At 51.4% G+C, this 18402-nt stretch overlaps 6 protein-coding genes across 6 annotated transcripts; 5 read left to right on the top strand and 1 right to left on the bottom strand.

Moving 5' to 3' along the window:
* Positions 1-422: 422 nt before the first annotated feature.
* SPSK_10761 (hydroxymethylpyrimidine/phosphomethylpyrimidine kinase) lies at positions 423-2676 on the top strand (the record flags this gene model as incomplete). Its single annotated transcript, XM_016737048.1, has 7 exons — positions 423-475; positions 685-1007; positions 1106-1474; positions 1550-2031; positions 2102-2429; positions 2489-2568; positions 2638-2676. 7 exons carry the CDS (start codon positions 423-425, stop codon positions 2674-2676), a joined length of 1674 nt encoding a protein of 557 aa, XP_016591077.1.
* A 523-nt stretch (positions 2677-3199) lies between these two features.
* SPSK_07272 (ATP-dependent RNA helicase DDX5/DBP2) lies at positions 3200-5070 on the top strand (the record flags this gene model as incomplete). The annotated part of the gene is made up of 2 exons (XM_016733936.1): positions 3200-3294; positions 3519-5070. 2 exons carry the CDS (start codon positions 3200-3202, stop codon positions 5068-5070), a joined length of 1647 nt encoding a protein of 548 aa, XP_016591076.1.
* A 572-nt stretch (positions 5071-5642) lies between these two features.
* Positions 5643-6180, top strand: SPSK_08039 (uncharacterized protein; the record flags this gene model as incomplete). Its single annotated transcript, XM_016734690.1, has 3 exons — positions 5643-5796; positions 5862-6023; positions 6131-6180. 3 exons carry the CDS (start codon positions 5643-5645, stop codon positions 6178-6180), a joined length of 366 nt encoding a protein of 121 aa, XP_016591075.1.
* Positions 6181-12100: 5920 nt separating this feature from the next.
* Positions 12101-12376, bottom strand: SPSK_10820 (uncharacterized protein; the record flags this gene model as incomplete). Its single annotated transcript, XM_016737087.1, has 1 exon — positions 12101-12376. One exon carries the CDS (start codon positions 12374-12376, stop codon positions 12101-12103), a length of 276 nt encoding a protein of 91 aa, XP_016591074.1.
* Positions 12377-14528: 2152 nt separating this feature from the next.
* Positions 14529-15091, top strand: SPSK_08029 (uncharacterized protein; the record flags this gene model as incomplete). The annotated part of the gene is made up of 3 exons (XM_016734680.1): positions 14529-14608; positions 14716-14830; positions 14864-15091. 3 exons carry the CDS (start codon positions 14529-14531, stop codon positions 15089-15091), a joined length of 423 nt encoding a protein of 140 aa, XP_016591073.1.
* Positions 15092-17076: 1985 nt separating this feature from the next.
* Positions 17077-17418, top strand: SPSK_08147 (uncharacterized protein; the record flags this gene model as incomplete). Its single annotated transcript, XM_016734788.1, has 1 exon — positions 17077-17418. The coding sequence occupies one exon, from the start codon at positions 17077-17079 to the stop codon at positions 17416-17418; it is 342 nt and encodes a 113-aa protein (XP_016591072.1).
* Positions 17419-18402: the final 984 nt, after the last annotated feature.

Genomic DNA, 18402 nt, shown 5'->3' with positions numbered 1-18402 from the left:
TGTATTTATGAATACTACCGGTGTCACTATTTTTACAACCTTACTCGTCCTTTTTTTTTGACGACAGAAAATTGCCATAAAATGAGCAAAGAACAAATAAAGTATTTTCGAAGCCTTGTTTAATGGCAGCAACTTTGAAGACCATTTCAGGTGCACTATTTTATTTCCGTAGCGGTATTTCGATTACGTCGCAAGCCGCTTCCAGTCCCGCCCCCACCGATTGTAGCTCCCCTCTAGCGAGAATACAAGGCATATTACTTTGTGTTGAGTGAAATATAGAATGTCCGTTTATGACCGATGATATCCTTTCCGGCCGGCCTTGGCAAAGGACATCTACAAAAATTGTCCTGCCTCCCACCCCCCTCCCCGCCTGTTTCCCGGCAACATCAACGGGACTTGCAGCAAGCACAAGAGCAACAGCAATGGACAGCAGGCGGATCTTGGTGATTGCAGGCTCGGACAGCTCCGGCGGCGCGTACGTATGACCCGACTGACTTTATTGACTTTTATTTGGCTGGGCTCTCCTAGCTTCCCCAAATCGCTCCTCCCGCCGGCCGCCGGTTTTCGGCTTCATAATTTTGTGATTTATTTTCCCATGACGCATGGCAACCGGGCGACGTTGCAGCTAGACTTATGGGAATTATTGGGCTTCATGGAGTTACTGACTTATCTATGACGGCACAGCGGCCTCGAGGCAGACCAAAAGGTCATTGCCGCCCATGGATGCTATGCCATGACGGCCACGACGGCCCTGACGGCGCAAAACACTCTCGGCGTCTATGGCATTCATGCGATTCCGCCCCAGTTTCTAAAGCAGCAAATCGATGCCTGCTTTGACGACATTGGTGTCGATGTCGTGAAAACAGGCGAGTCATGGCAGCGCTGCGTCCCCAAACAACGGACATTCACTAACTACATGAACAGGGATGCTGGCATCGGCCGAGACGATCAAGCTCGTGGCCGACACGTTGGAACAACGAGCCGTCACCAAATCTGTGATCGACCCCGTAAGTTGTGTGTTGTAGGGCTGGAAACCGGAAGACAGCATGGAAAGGCACGGTACATCATGCTGACTGCCAAACGTTTCCGGCTTAGGTCATGGTAGCCACGACAGGCGCAACATTGCTGCCACCGGAGGCCCTGGCCGACTTTGGCAAACTGGCCAGACTTGCCTACGTTCTGACTCCCAACATTCCCGAGCTCAAGCTTCTGTTGGGATGCAAAGACGAGCCCATTGAAACCGTCGCAGATCTGGAGCGGTTGGCGCGGCTGGCGTGCGACAACCTCGGCTCGACATGGGTGTTGGCCAAGGGCGGCCACACCCCATTCAAAGCCGACTACAGTGTCGCCAAGACGGACGTAGACCGGGCACTTATTGTCAACGTCCTCGCGGGGCGAGATGGTCAACTGATCCGCATCGAGAGCCAGTACCAAGACTCCAAGAACACCCACGGAACGGGCTGCTCTTTAGCATGTAAGTTTGTCTCGGTGATCCTCGTGGTGTAGGTGTCCGATTCGCCGTCTAAGTCTTTTCTTCGCCTCCTCACAGCCGCCATTGCGTCAAACCTGGCCAAAGGCCTCGATGTCGAGGCCGCAGCTCGTGCTGCATGCCGGTACATCGACGCCGCGATCCGCCACGCACCCCGCCTTGGCAAAGGCCACGGTCCTCTCAACCACTTCCACTCGCTCTTCGCTCTGCCGTTTTCCCGTGGCCATTTCCTGGACTATGTCCTTGAACGTCCAGATGTCGTCGACATCTGGCACCAGTTTGTCAACCACCCGTTTGTCAAGGCACTCGGTGCGGGCACCCTGCCCCGCGAGTCTTTCAAAGGCTACCTGACCCAGGACTACCTCTACTTGGTGTGTGCTGTCGCTGACCATTCTCGTGCCACCCTACCACACGCCCTTGTTTCCCGAACACCAAACAAAAAAGCGCATAATATGAGACTTCCTAACAGGCACCAGGTTCATTTTGCACGAGCGGGCGCGCTGGCCGCGTACAAGTCCAAGAACATGCCGGACATTGTCAGCGTGAGTGGTATCACAGTCGTCGTCGAGATCCCGGTCCAGCCTTTTCTAACTGGCAATTTGTGCCCAAAAGTCGGCAGCTCTGGTCCAAGGAGTGGAGCACGAGATGCAGTTGCATCTGAAGTTCTGTGCCGAGTTTGGCCTCGCCAAACAAGACATGGAGGCCACTGAGGAGAACATTGCCTGCACTGCCTACAGCAGATACATCCTCGACATCGGCCACTCGGAAGACTGGTTTGCCCTGCAGGTCGCACTCGCTCCCTGCGTGCTTGGATACGGCGCCGCAGCTCGTGCCCTCCATCAAACGCATGCCACGAACAAGGATGACACACACCCGTACTGGAAGTGGGTAGAGAACTACACCAACGACGACTATGGTGTCGTGGCCAAGGCAACAATGGGTACGCCTGCACTGCTTTGCCCCCAATACAAACGTGAAGCCGGCTGACCATCAAAACAGACAAGATCGAACGGCATGCCGTCCTGCAGTCGGCCTCCAGAATCGAAGAATTGATCAAGATCTTCAAGCAAGCGATCAAGGTACATATTAACCCTAGCCCGGCTTCATTTGCTTGCTTATTCACTGCTAACGACGGTGGGATGATACAGATGGAGATTGGCTTTTGGAATATGTACAGCGCAGAGTAATATACAGCACGTTGGGCTTGGTGCGCTATTCATACGCTAACTCGGTGGCTGTTGACCGCCTTTGCTGGTTCTGGTGGCGCTAGGGATCAAAAGACTCAAAAGGCAATATCACGTGATGTGGCGACAGCAACGAGGCGGATAAGATAACAAAGGCAGGCAAAATACCATAGAAAAAGAGAAAAGTGGATCTGTCTATGCTGGGCCACGGTCCCTTCTCGCCTGAAATTTTCAGAAAAGCGACTAGACTAGCCAGAGAAAAAAAAGTTTCGATAGAAAATTCTAAACTTTCCTCCTGCTCCCTTTATTCCCATCCTTTTTCATCACCGTCGCTCTCTCCCCTTCCTCTCTCCTTCTACACAGCCTCTCGCTTTTCGCTCATCCATCGTTTCCTCCTCATTTTTCGACAAGCATCGCCTTTTGCACCCCGACACTCCTTCGACTTCGCGCCTCCCCTGTACTTCTGTCGCCTTCTCGCTCTTATCTCACTTCCCCTAGCAACCAAAACAAAACAATCTAGCAAACAATGTCTTACGGCGGCGGTTACGGTGGCTCGCGCGGCGGCGGCGGTGGCTACTCCAATGGCGGCCATCGTGATGGCGGCTACTCCAACGGGTACGGGTATGTCTTTTTGTGATGTGACAGAGTCGGCCGCTCCTCGCCTTTGGCAAGCAGCTACAGTCAGGGTCTAGAGTCTGTGTTCAGATCGGGCGTCGATTGAAACTGCGGGTCAGCGACAAGTGGTCTTCTCTGTTCTCGATCTCTTTGGCATTATTTTCTTTCTTTCTCTTCATCCTCTCTCACTTTCTTCTTTAGATCTCATTGTGCTAACACGTCTCTTTCAGCTCTCATGGTGGTGGTTACGGCGGCGGCTACGGCGGTGGTGGCGGTGGCTACGGCGGCGGCTACGGTGGCGGCGGTGGTGACCGCATGTCTGCCCTCGGCGCCAACCTGCACAAGCAAGAGTGGGATCTGGATGCCCTCCCCAAGTTCGAGAAGTCTTTCTACAAGGAGCACCCCAGCGTCACCGAGCGCTCGTCTGGCGAGGTCGAGAAGTTCCGTCGCGAGCACTCCATTGCTGTCACTGGCAAGGACGTCCCTAAGCCTGTCGAGACCTTTGACGAGGCTGGATTCCCCCGCTATGTTATTGACGAAGTCAAGGCCCAGGGCTTCCCTGCCCCCACTGCCATTCAGTCCCAGGGCTGGCCCATGGCTTTGTCTGGACGTGATGTTGTCGGTATTGCCGAGACAGGTTCCGGAAAGACCCTGACCTACTGTCTGCCCTCCATTGTTCACATCAACGCCCAGCCCCTGCTGGCCCCGGGTGACGGCCCTATCGTCCTCGTCCTCGCCCCTACGCGTGAGCTTGCTGTCCAGATCCAGCAGGAGATTACCAAGTTCGGCAGATCCTCGCGCATCCGCAACACTTGCGTGTACGGCGGTGTGCCCAAGGGTCCCCAGATTCGCGACCTGTCGCGCGGTGTCGAGGTGTGTATCGCCACCCCGGGCCGTCTGATTGACATGCTCGAGTCTGGCAAGACCAACCTGCGTCGTGTCACCTACCTGGTTCTCGACGAAGCCGACCGCATGCTGGACATGGGTTTCGAGCCGCAGATCCGCAAGATCATTAGCCAAATCCGCCCCGATCGCCAGACCCTCATGTGGTCCGCCACCTGGCCCAAGGAGGTCCGCAACCTCGCCTCCGATTTCCTGACCAACTTCATCCAAGTGAACATTGGCTCCCTCGACCTGTCGGCCAACCACCGCATCACCCAGATTGTCGAGGTTGTTACCGAAAGTGAGAAGCGTGACCGCATGATCAAGCACCTCGAGAAAGCTCTCGATGACAAGGAGAAGGCCAACAAGGTCCTGATCTTCACCGGAACCAAGCGTGTCGCCGACGACATCACCCGCTTCCTGCGCCAGGACGGCTGGCCCGCACTGTCCATCCACGGTGACAAGCAGCAGAACGAGCGCGATTGGGTTCTTGACCAGTTCAAGACTGGCAAGTCGCCCGTCATGGTTGCCACTGATGTGGCTTCCCGTGGTATTGGTATGTATACTACAAGCACCCGCCACCCCGTCCCCTACGCTTCCCATCATACTGTCTCACTCCCAACTCTTGCCCATGATGCCCCTTACCACCTCCCCTTTATCGTGATTGATCGATCGTTCGACACGGTCGTCCATTTCCAACCAAAAACCTTACGCCTGCGTCCCTTCACCGTCCCCTCCACCCACCATCGTCTTCCCCCGAAATCTACAACGCCAACAGCAACGCGAGCTTTGTCGTGCTTTACTCTTATGTTTAGGGGCTTTCTTGATTGCGCAAACTTGACACAGCTGGCCTGCTCTCGAGCTTCGTGCTCTTGGCTTTGCCAGTCTTTTTACAGGTGATGTCTTGGGTCGGACGCGTTGCAAAGAGCAAGAGAAAACAACGTCAAGCGGTCTACCGCTCTGCGCCTATCTCGCTCTTGCTATCCTTCGCTCCTGGTCCTATACTTGCACCGGTTCTTTCTCTCCCCGTGGTTCAAGTGTAGGGTTGGCAATTGTCTTGATTCCCTGCCTCTGGTCTGATCAAGTTGTCTCCAAGGCATCAGTTCCTACCTGGAATAGGTTCCAGGGACCTTTCCCATGGAACCACCTACCGTCATTTTTTCTCAGGCAGAAAAAAACACACGCAGGCTCTCCTTGCGGTCGCGTATGTCAGACGTCGTACGACGTCTCCTGTGTTTTTTTCTTTCTCCGCAACGGACAGCCCCATATACCCGGGAGCAAAGTGCTGAAAAGGGGGCTCCAGAACACGAGTACTTCCGTACACTGCGGCATACCCGCCGTAGCGCGGTCGCCTTCGTATCTGCTGGAGCCCATCGTAGTGAGATTGTTGTCGTTGTATTTTTTTACGCCTTCGTTTTCCAGTTCGCCCGCCGCTGCTTGCGGCCACATGCCATTTGTAGTATGCTAACCAAATGCTTTTTTTCTTCTGTCATGAAGACGTGCGCAACATCACTCACGTCATCAACTATGATTACCCCAACAACTCGGAGGACTACATCCATCGTATTGGCCGTACAGGTCGTGCTGGTGCCACTGGCACGGCCATCACCCTATTCACTACTGATAGTACGTTGCAAACCCCATCCCCAATCTTCACTCCTTTTGTCACATACTAACAATCGTCTCTATAGATGCTAAGCAGGCCCGTGATCTCGTTGGTGTGCTGCAGGAGGCCAAGCAGAGCATTGACCCGCGCCTTGCCGAGATGGTGAGATACGGTGGTGGTGGCGGAGGCCACGGCCGGTACGGTGGTTACCGTGGTCGTGGCGGTTACCGCGGTGGCGGACACAGAGGTATATTCTGAAAAGCCTTTTGTTTTTGTTTTTCCCGCGGCTTTCTAATCTTGTCCTGTCCGGTTTGATTTGCTCGAAACAAAGGACTAACATTTTTCTAATCTTAGGTGGCGGTGGCGGTGCCAATGCCATGCCGGTCAATAACCGCCGGTGGTAAGCGATGGAGTTTCATCAGTAACGTCCGTCACGGTTCGTCACGGGTGCTGTGCACGGAGTAGACCATCTTTCATTTGCGAATCTCTCCCAAAAAGCGATCCAGTCTGGCAAGCGCGTTACTATCGATCCTCACTGATCCCAGTGTTCTCGCCTTGGCCAACGACGTCGTCTTGTTTTTATCGTTATTTTCCTTTGTTTTACTGCCACTAATTGGTTTGTTTTTTACATCGTTCTTCTTCCCTTGCTCTTACCACTTTTCTTACATCGTCCTTTTCATTACACCGTGGTCTGCCCTTTCTGTTGGCGTTTATGTAGAACGAGAGGCGGGAAAACATCACAAGGAAACTCTTAGACTTCGGACAATATGCCAATATACTTGGCAAATTACATCTACTTTTACCAAGAGTTTCTTTTTTTCTTTCTCGCCGTGAGACTTGTGACAAGGTCAACACAACTACACACGTCTCTGTGTTCTTTCGTAAACGTTTTGTCCCTCGGTCGTTGTCTTTTCCCTCGGACAAAAGCACGGCGACTTGTAGGGGCAGGGTATCATACAGGCTTGGGCGCGAACGGGTCTGGGAAGCTGCTAAGCCTTGTTTCCAAAGTTTTGGCGGCCGTATGCGTTGGGGATAGCTGTGGGAAAGCTGTGTGTGATATTGGAATTACTTGGTGGTTTTGGTTGTTTCTGTTTTACTTGTTTTGTTTTTCTGCAGATTTTTCAATTGTTTATTGTTTGACATCTTTGGCCTCCATATTTTCGGCGGCAGTTTTATTGCTTGTTTATATTTGGATTTATAGTTTTTTCAACAGACAATTACTTAAAATATTGGAAGCAATACCAATAATAACGGTGAATTATGTCCCGGACAAAATGATACATTAACAATGAAACCCCAGCACTGTCTATTCATAAGTTTTATAATGAAGCGCCCCTGGCTCCACGATCTCGATTCCCATCCTCTACAGTAAACTTTTCGGTTGAACTCTGACTTTAGACTGGCCCTCGTTGGATGCATCTGGTTGTAACACTCGGTATTCCGTAAATATCTCATCGTGTCCAGCGTTTAAAACTAGCCTTAAGGTGCCAGGTTTGTCGCGCTGTAATGTCGTAGAGCTGCTAGGTTCGGGCCTGTATCGAAAGCCTTGATATTCCTCGTTGCTTCTCAGGTGTGCGGCACTAAGGACTATCAAGAATCCAGGAAGACGAGGCTGGTCATTTTGTGAAGGAACCAAAGTGAACCAGTCCAAGTTAAGACGTTTTAAAAACGCAGCTTACGGTTTCACCATAGGAATAACTCTAGGAAAGAAGTGGACTTTTCCTTGCAACAGCGGAGTACGACAGTAGACCAAGGGGAAGAAAGCCATGTGGCTTTCTTCACGCCAGCCTTGCGCCGGCGCATTTTTGACGCCGTTTGGTGGAAGCACAGCATCTAAACGAAGCAGCTTTGGACCTAGCGGCAACGGCGGCTCGGCGACACGTTCGCGCAAGGCTGCGAAAAGCTGCTAGTCGTTCTGTAGCGCGATCGACGTTTTCGTGATGGAAAACAAATAGATGTAAGAAGTAGATATACAGAGTACGACATACAGAGTGCAATAGATATGTAGCTTGTCAATGACACACAAACTCTGCAAGTACAATGGAATTACGTCGCAATCCCGCACGGAATAGGCGACCGATGGCCGTCGGTCGATGTCCCCTCTCTTCTCCTCGCGACTGGCCCTTGTTCCCTGTCTGTTTCCACCACCCTCATTTGTCTTCCCAGTCCTGGACCTGGTCACATCCCAAAGCGCGATGCTATGAGTGGCGATGCGCGTATTTGGGGGCTGAACACACGCCGCAATTTATCGTGCCTGGTGCCAGAGGCCCCTCGTTGGTCCTTGTCATCCAAAAGGAACCAAAAACGACCGCATGGTCACGGAACCGACCTGCCGTCATTTCTCAGCTGCCCCCTGGACTGTGCTCAACGCGATGCGACACTGGGGCGTGCTTGAGAAATCGGCCTAGTGATGCTCCGTAATGATTGTTGTTCTCTTCCGATGGACACTTTCTCATCGACGGAGCATCTTGCAGAAATGCTCGGAGCAGGCGTGAGTTTTGTCCCTTTTCTATCCCTACTTCTTTCTTCGGCCAGCTCTGTTTGGTAGTTCCTGCTCTGTATTCTTCTCCCCATCTGAGCTCATCCGATATACCCTGTTCTTTCTGTTTCGAGACACCCCTTTTCGGCCTCCTCCTTTCTCCGTCTTCTTTCCTTTCCTGTTTGGACCCCAGCTCTGTTCCTTCCTGTTTGGTCATGTTTTCCCCCCTCCCATCTCTCGTTTTCCTCTTGGCACGCCCCCTCCTTAACCATTCCGTTCTTCTTCTTCTTTTCTCAGCTCATGTTGACACCCCGGTCTCACCTGTCGCGTCTTTATTCTTCCCATTCGTTATTTCCTTTTGATCACTTTCCTTTTTCACGGCTTACCTGGTTTAGCTTAGCCGAGATTCGGAATCGTTGAGGTAAGAATGGCAGATTGGCGTCCACCACAGCGCCGGGAATTTCAAGGCCTGCCCAACGGCACCAACTATCCTTTCTTGTTTGGGTCTTCCTGTGATTGTTGACCTGCCCCTTCCATTCAGGGTGTGATGTCGCACTCTAACTCCTTTGCGCCGGCGTTGAGGGTAGCTCGTGTAGTTAGTCGGTAGTGCCTCGACACCCTGCAAACAAATCGTTCGCCCTGCAAAAGGGGGCTATTTATTCTGTTAGGGCGCAGAGGTGCGGTGCGATGTCACGACAAAACAATTGACGAACGGCACTACTTCTTCTTTACTGTACGTTCCCAAGTCCACCAATGCCACTAATACCAGCAGGTCGGTAACCGGTGAAAAGTTACCGACGCGTTGTGCAGGAAATGAGTGTCACAGGACGTCCTCGTAATTATTGCTCTCCCTCTCACCGCACTTTCGTGTCTGTGGGATGGTGAAAAGGGAGCCTTTCTCTGGAAATAGGGGGTGAATGATGTTCTCACGTGTGCGATCCTGACAGGCAGTTTGGCATGCCCTTGATTGAGATTGCCCTTTTATTTTGGGCATTTGCTTCTTTATTTCCCTTGAATAATGTCGGCTGCGGCGGGAAACAGGAAAAGAGGAAATGGCAGAGAAGCATGTAACATGTAAGGACGTTGCATTCCCTTGTATTCCATCCAACAGCCGCTGCTTCTGATCCGTATATTTCACTCCTTCTCCCTCCATCCCAATCTGCTCCTGTTCCAGTAGATTACCACTTTCCGGCACAGAGACAGGGAGCATATGTAGAAAGATGCAGAAGCATGCGCCATACGGAACATGTGTCGAGAACGGACATGTTTGCGGCCTTGCATGGGCGGTATTGATGCCGTCGACCATTGGGCACGGGTGAATGGACAGGAGTATGAATGCCCCGTTATGAGGAATGTCGTGGTATTATTGGCATGAGGCCCTGCGTTTGACCACTCCCTGTGTTTACCGTATCTCACTGCCTTGGCCTGTTGGGACTGAGTTGCGTCCGTGCTGGGAAGACAACCCCATGTCTTGCTGTATTAGCGTTCCACTCTGCTGCATTGCCTGCCCGAGGGTGCATCCCACAAACACGAGCCAGCTGTATGTAAAAATGTGCGATGGCGGCCAATGATTGAATGCTACCCTCCACCAGTACAGACACTGGGCGGTGCGCAGGGTATTTCCACCGAGACTTCTCCGTGCGTCCAAGATCGAGACACACTCCTATGGAAAACCGGGTATTACAAAGAAAGTAACAAATACGACGGCAAAATGCATGCGCATCGTACGTCGTAGGCCTGGTCCGAGAACAGCTGGCACAACCGGGCTCACGTAAAAGTAAAAACGGGTGACAAGAGCAAGCATTACATTGTAGGATCGAGACATCCCCTCTCAAACACTCGTCATGCTAGCTGCATCCCTTTCCTGGTAAGATCCAAAATATATTAAGGCAGTCCTGCAGGTCGCCGAATGAAAGTGGACTTTTGCGCGAGAACCTGTTCGTTTTCTAGAAACTGGGCCAGGCCCATGTCTTGTGCATACAGACAGAACAGAGAGCGTATGACACATTTGGTACGTGCGGTGGAAGAAACAAATCACGGGGGGCATATAAGTTATCCACCTCACACACACACACATGATAAAACACAATGTTCTTTGGCCACAACGAGGTAATATTTAGTCAAAAAAGGAATCAGTAGTAAACATGGAGGAGTCCGTGATTATTGATTACGACGACCGGGCCACACTGCAAGACGGTAAGGACAACTCCGGTCGTAGTTATTATCAGCAAGGAATGAGGGCCTGCTCACCTGAACGATACCTCGATGTGCCGCCGTGCCTAGAGAGCTTGAAGTAGTATTTTTTTCATTTTGCTTTTTTGGACGATACGGAAGTGTGCCACATCGTGTAGGAAAAGAAGAGGGTGAAGTGGAAATAATAGGACAAAAAAAGCAAGTAAATCAACAGAAACGTGAATACATTCTGAACGTCATTCCTATCCATTCTTTCTTATTATTTCTTATCAAGTTTGCCTCTTGCTGTCTTTGATTTCCTGCCAGCCTGTTGTTTCTATGTTGCCTTTGTTCTTGTGTTTTTTCGTGGCTTTCTACGACGTACTTCTCGGACCTCTGGGAGAAGCAATGCCACAATGCCTGGGAGGAATCACACAAGAGGCAAAAGAAAGAGGGTCCAAGGTGGATGCACTCATGCGGTAAGAAGTAATAGCACGACCGTTGCCCTGATTAAAACTCGTTTTATTCATACCGATCTGTTCAGGTGGTGTGGGAATATCTGCCGAGCGTGTGGCTGGCAAAAAGGCTTGGGAATGTTCGAAGGGCCGACGGGCAACCTCCGAAAACGCAGCGAGAACGACAGCCGATATGCGGTCGGGAATTGAGACTGCGGAAATGGCCCTTTGCAAACGGGTTTTTATGTTCGCACTGAATTTGTCCGAGAGAGACGTAGTTCACCAGACCCCCAGCAGGAACGACCACAAGTGAATGTTGTTCTTTTGTCATTGGTGGTTGGCCCCCATTCCTTCTTGACGCATCTTTCCCCAACTTTTGTTGAACGTCGAATACAACTTGCTACTGTGCTTCGCCGGTAGCTGCGTATAGTATAGGCTATGAGCAGCGACCCGGGTTCTCGGGAAGCCGCTATTCCTTCCAGTTTGACGGCGGCATATGAGGCCAAAGCTTACATTGCACGGCAAAAAGCAAGTCCAGCTGGGACGCTGTGAATTTGTTGCGGTGGGCTGGAAGTTGGCCGAGAAGGCCAACCAGGCGAGAAGAAAGAATCGCCAATGCTCGAACGCACTGGCATGCACAGTTCGAGACACACTGTGCGATTTTAGTGGGCGCAGCGGGCGCCTCTCATTCCTGTCATACTCCACAGGCGTCCAAAAGTCCCTAGGTCAAAGTACTCCGTACATTCCCTCCCTCTCCCACTCTGAACGTCTGTCTTCGTCAGCGACTTCGGGAGACAAGTGGAGGGGCGACCCCCGCCACTTCCAACCGTGACCATTGCCTTCAATACCATCACACCCCCACCACAAATGTCTCCGTTTTGTGTCCTACAGGGCCTCGCCGTTCGAATCACAGACAGATGCACGAAAGCGCCATTTTTTCGAATGGTTCGCTTTTTTTGCTCTCTGCGGGCCATGATCGGTGCTGTGAGTTCATCGTTCTCGACGTAAAGCATTACACAAGGCGTTTTAGCGCCAACCCGAGAACCTGGATCGCTCCAAATAGTCTAAGATCCGCAGGACCAAGAAACGAACAGAAGGTCAGGAACGTCGTAATCAATGTTTCTTTCATCTCTTTCCATCGCATGCCGAATTAGGTAGTGTGCTCGTGCTTTTGCCAATTGGGTGGGGCTGATTGTTTTTTGTTCTTCTCGCCATTTCTCACACTCGGAAGTACTCTCCGACGACTTTGCGAATACCCACCCCGTCGCTTTTTTTTCCTTTCTCTGTTTCCTGCCACTTCCCCCCGCCACCACCCGGCATTTGGCGGGATAGAATCGAATGGGCAGCTAATTCACTCTTTGCCTCACCTGCCTTCCCCAAGAGACCCCCTCCGGCTTCCGATGCCGCGTCATACAACCACTTGCGTTTTGTCCTCTGCTCGGTCTGTCTACGGCGAGTCTCAAGCACCGCCCCCTCCTCGAACAGGGCACCCATCTCTCCTTTCCGGCACCTTTCCCGGCACAGACATGTGAACGATGCAGCTCTTTCCTTCAGTTGTCGCTCGTAGGAATAACCATGTCGTTGTAGAACGCACCGCCAATATAGTTTAAGATGCAGTTTGCAACGGCGCCCGAAGATAGTTACGACCTCTCTTGTATGTGGCCCGGGGACACTACCGAAGCGTCCGCTGGGACGGGCTCCGTTTCTCTGGCGTTGTTGACCAGGGTGTTTCCAGGTCCTTTTTATGCTTTAGGGCCAAGCCATCTTGCCTTACATGCATACTTTTGCGCTTTGCTTTGCGGAGGCGAGAGCGCCTTAGTTTTAGGATGCCGTTTTGTTCAGATTGGTGAGACCAAGCGAGGGCAGCCCCCAACTGTAGGTGGCCCTTTGGTTTGTCCAGTGGGCAGATCTGGTATTGTTTCAGCAGGGTCGTCGGTTTGGCGTAAGTTGGGGTGGCCTGGCCTCCACCTCCAAGCCGCCTGTGCGCCGGCTCGTTAGGGCCTGCATCATCGTCTGCGCCGGCGCAAAGGGACAGCACCTCGCACTAACACTAAGACGAGCACCAGCGCCATTGGAGCTGTCAGTGCCCAGGGGCATGTTTGGGGGCCTTTAGGCAGCTAAACCAGGAGGGGCCTAAGGCGTAATACTGGAATATGGGGGAGATGGAGGGGGCCTGGCCAGGCCATGCAGGGCTGTAGTTTAGCAAGGTGGTAGGGTGAGCAGGCTGAGTAGCGCCTGTATCTTGTTTCGGTCAACTGTTATCTTACCAGGGGCGTTACGGAGTAGGGCACAGCGTATCTTAGGTGCAACATGGTATGGGGAAAAAGGCTAGGCTGGACTGGACTACTTTTGCGCGCAGCACCGGATCTGTAGCCAATTTAGCCCCCGTCACATCGCCAACACCAGCATATCATTTTAAGGCGATGGACCAGCACGAATTTAAAGCCTTGAGACCCCGGCGTTGCACTCACGACGATGAAAGCGCGCGATGGACAGACAAGGCCAAAGTAGCGGATATCAATATAAACAGAAACATCTGTTGGTAGGCCAGACGGGTCGAGTTTGGGAATGGCTGTGCACTAGCACTTTTCGACAACGACTCTCTCTATCGTCTGGTCGTGCTACGGAAGGATCAGGCATCAAACACAATTTCTGCTTTTCGTTTGACAGGCCAAAGCTCCAGTCAATCCGCTGCGAGTCGTTGTAAAGCCCACGGCAAATGTTCCACCAGCCTCAAATACCCAACTGCACCGGCATGAGCGCGGCACCCCCGATGAATATCAGCTGAGAAGGCAGTATGGCAAGGGAGAGGAAAACATTCTCCGTCACATGTGAGTAGAGCAAGTCTATCTTACGTTTTTGCAGGCCCGGGACAAAAATTTGATAAAAAATTCGGATTAATAAAACACCAAAAGGAATCGACGGCATACCGCATGACATAAGAAAAAAGACAGGTCAACAAAAGGTACAGGGGAAGGGGTGTAATGCCTGCGAGTAAAGGAAACCCCAAAATCAAAGAAAAGCTGGCAAAAATGGCCCAATATTCTGACCACAATTCGATTCCAGGCCATGCCCGCGTCTCTCATTCGTCGGTCACACCTCTGGACTTTCTTTGACTTATTTGGAGCATGGATCCACACTTCCGCACAAGCGGAGTCTTTTGGGATATCAGGCATTTTCCAGTATTGTAATTTTTTGTCTTTTCTATCATACCTCGACCGCCACCTCTTTTTGTCATCAAAGGAAAGATTGCCACTTCATTGCCCTTTTTTGTTTCTTCATCTTTTTGCTCTCCCTGCTCTGGCTTATTTGCCTGCGATCTCCGAGTCCATTACTGAGGGACTAACAGCATGTGGTCATGACTGAGTTATGTCCTTTTTCTTCATTATTACTCCGTAAACTTATCCAGGGAGGGGGCGAAAGAGGCAAACCAAAGAGAGTAATTCGTTCTCGCTATTCTTTAACCCTCATTCGTCCAAATTCAAATGGACCAAATACACGCCCCTCCTCTTTAATTCTTGCAACATGACCCATGCCAAGCAAAAGGCAGAGAAAATGAATAAAAAACGACAATCCGTAGCTGATTTCTGAAAGCCGAGGTCAAGGGTACTTTGAGCAAGAGAAGCAAAAGAAAAACGAGGAAAACATGAGCAAGGGGCGTCAAGATGGAAAAAAGAAGAAAGCAGAAAACGCGCAAAGCGGGCCCGCACAGTGTTTGTTACTGGAGTATGTAGGTTGGGGGCCCACTCACATCAATGTAGCAGGTTTTCTTTTCTCGTTCTGGCTATACCGACACTCCTTTGGCTGTTCCCATTTCCAATCTTTGACATCAGGTCTGTCTTTGGCATTCGATCAGACACCTGCACGGCCGCAGCTTATGACTTGGATGCGTACGTCGACGATACAAGTCGACCTCTCAGTTTGTTGAACGAGACGAAAGGAAATACAGTAAGTACAATAATACCTATAATACCTATTTAGAGAAAAAGTGCAATTGGCTCGTTACGACCGGCACACCTGGATCATATGCTTAACGCCGTATTTTGTCGGCCGTTCCGGCCGTGTTTTGAGGCCGGAATTGAGCCTTTCATTCTCGACCTGGCCTGGCGCGGAAATATACCACAGGTCAAGGAGCGCTATGTCCGAAAGAGGAAGGGCCTGGGCTTTGACCATTTCTTAAAGGTTACCATTTCGCGGCTGTCTCTGTAATCGATGCTTGTGAGATATACGATGCGAACGTACATCGTATTTACAGTCCTCATACAGACAGGCCGACGAGCGCTGACAGATATTTTGCACTGTGAGTCGTTCTCGGTGTTTGTCAAATGCGGACTGGGTCCAAATCAGCCGATTACTCTAGAGGCTGACAAAGTGTTATGCAGCCTTCTTTGTGCGGGTCATCGTTTTCTAAGTGTGCAATTGGACCTCTCTACCGGCAGGCAAACACATACCCTCAGACGTGCACGAACTGGGTCATTCCTACAGTATTGCCCGGACATAGGAAAGATGGACACAACTTTTGCACGCTTCAGACGAATCAAGAAATTCGAAAATGAAAACGTCCGGTTCCCAAAGGGACAGTCGTTTGACGAGCACAATCGCCTTCAACCACATTGGCATGTTGCCCGTGTTTCTATCAGGTGGAGTATCAGACGGTAGATGGCATTTCTCTGACCGCAGCGAATGCATTGGGTCTTTCGACTGGTCGTGAGATACTCCGTTCCATTTTCTGTTTCTTTACCACCCTTCAATCTCCACTCGCGTGTCGAGTGTCCACCAGGCCTCAGTTTCACTTTCTCTCTCTTTTTCTTTTCTTTTTTCTCTCGTTTTTACACTTTCTTTTCGGTTCTTTTCCTGTTTAGTCTACCAAGCCCCGCCCAGCTCAGAAATCTTAGCTAGGATCTGGGTTACAACTTTGGGGCTATCCCCCCCCTGTACGACATACACTGTGACAGGCAACTTTCAGGGACAGTGGCGCTGTGAAATGTCTGGCGCGCAGTTGCGGAGAGCCGCAGCTGAGTTTTGTCTCAAATTTGTCTTCTATGTCTCTCTCTGTGCTCTGACAAACAGTCGCTTTCCGTTAGGAGAAAGAAGATCGTATGTCGTAGATATGTACGATCCGAAAATCAAGCGGAGTCTGGCATTCCTATTCTGGTCCTTTTCTACATGCTGAGGTTTCGTGACAAGAACGGAAGATAGTTTGCGACTATTGATACGCGAACAAGCGGAGATGGGAGCCGATTGAGCCGTCACTCTGCCGAGAGCGATCAAAGGGAAAGACAGACATTATCGGAGAACCCGTCCGTACCGGTGATTGAGAACATTGCCCGCGGGTCTGATGACATGACAAATATCCTGGGGGTGATAATCTTACCTCGGTTCTCAAAAGGAGCCAGCAAAGGCCCTTTCTTTCCCCAGAAGGTTACGTGTCTTTTGTATGTTGTAAGATTACTTCTGAAGCAGTTTGCAACGTACACAAATCTACAGTTTGTGCTGTGTCACTTTCCTTAGTCGTTAAAAGTTTGAATTCCGTGTTCCGGGCTCCGTGCTTCTCTCGTCGGATATGTGAAATTGCATCCTTCCTCAAGCGACCTGTCGAGGAAACGGTGTGGTTCTGCCCACACAACCTACGAGGGCGGCGCCAGAAGAAGCCACTTGCAACCGGCGCTGGTTCCCGCCCCGATTGCTTCCCCCGGACCAAGTAAGAAGTTACAGTCTTTAGTAGTCTTATCTACGACATGCCGATGAAGCGAACTCCATTTTGGATGAGCTTGTGCGTAGTGCGCGGCGCTTTGTGGGAACATGCCCTGGCAAGCCACGAGGTTTGGGCAATTGGCGCCGTCGATACTTTGTTGCTTTCTTTTTGGGCCTGGCTTGTCTGATTTTCGTTCGTTCGTCCACGCTGTGATCGGCTTCGTGCAGTGGCCAAGTCCTCTCCGGTCGTTGCAACCGCGCGTTCTTCCTCTCACTCGCTTTTTTTTTTCCAAGCCAGGCCAAGCCCCTGTTGCGCGTGATAGGGCGTAATAGTCTCGCTTTCGTGGATGGGTGGACGGACAGGCCCCGAGGCCCCTGCTTTGGTGTGTTCTCAGCGACGGGTCCCTCGTGCATGGCATTGGGAAAATAAAATGTCTTGGAGGCACACTTCTCGTTTTTGGAAGCGAAATGCACAAAAAACGACGCCAGCGCTATTCTAAATGTGGGAAAGCGACGTCTCGACAAACCCTGTCAACTCATGGCTGGGCTTGGTTTTGGTTGGTGTGGGTTTTGAACCACTCGTCTTTACAGATTATTTTACGTCTCTTTCTGAAGGTGATGTGTTGCCTCCACAGGGCAAGAACAAGGCACACGTCGAGCGTTCAGCGCCTGCCTCGCGATGCCGATTCCTCCGTTCCGACGAGACTCCATGGGCTCGTGTTAGCTGCAGCCATTCACCTTATTTCACCGACGAATTATTTGCATATTCCGAGAGCGGTGGGGTGCAAATTCGTCCTTTTGAGTTCTGCGAGGAAGGACGTAACACATTCTCATTCCATTGATGCTGTCTGTTGGCTTCCTCTTTGCTTAAACGCCGTCACCTCACACCCCCTCTCTCCAGTCTTTTGCATACACCCCACCCACCTCCTGGGCCTTGGTCATCCTGCTCCCTCATTGAGAAGTGTCAATCCTGTCTGTGCCAATTCCCTGCTCGGCACAGACAGCAGCAGAGAAATTGCGTTCTTGCAGCTCATTCGCGCGCCGTATTCGTAGGTCGGCAAGGGCGACGTGCGCACGGTGTGATTACGTCGAAAGCAGCGGCTGACCAGATTGGGAGAGATCAAGAACCTCCATTCGAAGGAGAAGAGACACGACATTCTGGAAGAAGACAAAAAAGAAAGTGGCAGGGGTACCTGTCGCAAAAGGAGGCAGAGCAGTGCGTCCTGACCTGGTCACTATTGCAATGCTGTCTTCCCATGCATGGGTGTTCCACAGCCCTCTTCCCCTTTTTGTCATTGCTCGATGGTTGGTTAATCGGCCTGAGCCCTCGAATGGCCCTTTAGGGACCCGGAGTGGATGGTCTCGTTCTCTTGATTCTGTAACAGACTCCATCCTTCCCTCAGCTGCCATGACCGCTGTGTTCCTTTACTTCCTCTGAAAACATGCCGTCGGTGTTTGTGGTGCAAGCTGCATGCGGGGGGGGGGAGCATTCTTCCACATCCTCGTTTTGCCCATATCAGGACACTTCTTTCCCAGGTGGAACTTGGGCAAAATTAACCTGCACAATTGGATTCGTAAATTCGAGGACAGGATATGGGGACCTCAACTTTGGTGTCCGTTGTCAAGGCTTCGAGCCAATGGCAAGGTCAGCGCCCTTGTTCTAGCCAAGTTAAGCTGTATTACAGCAAGAGCAGCGTCTTTCGCTAATCCTGGCCTGGCCGATTGCCGGTAGCCCAGGCCGGATGGCGGCCAGCGGAAAGCGGCTGTCTTGAACGACCACGGCCGCCACCACCACCACCCATCACAAAATGCTCTGGTACAGGGCT

This window comes from Sporothrix schenckii, assembly GCF_000961545.1.
Source record: "Sporothrix schenckii 1099-18 chromosome Unknown Cont41, whole genome shotgun sequence".
In the NCBI taxonomy this organism is placed as follows: domain Eukaryota; kingdom Fungi; phylum Ascomycota; class Sordariomycetes; order Ophiostomatales; family Ophiostomataceae; genus Sporothrix; species Sporothrix schenckii.
This window is presented reverse-complemented; position numbering and strand designations above follow the sequence as displayed.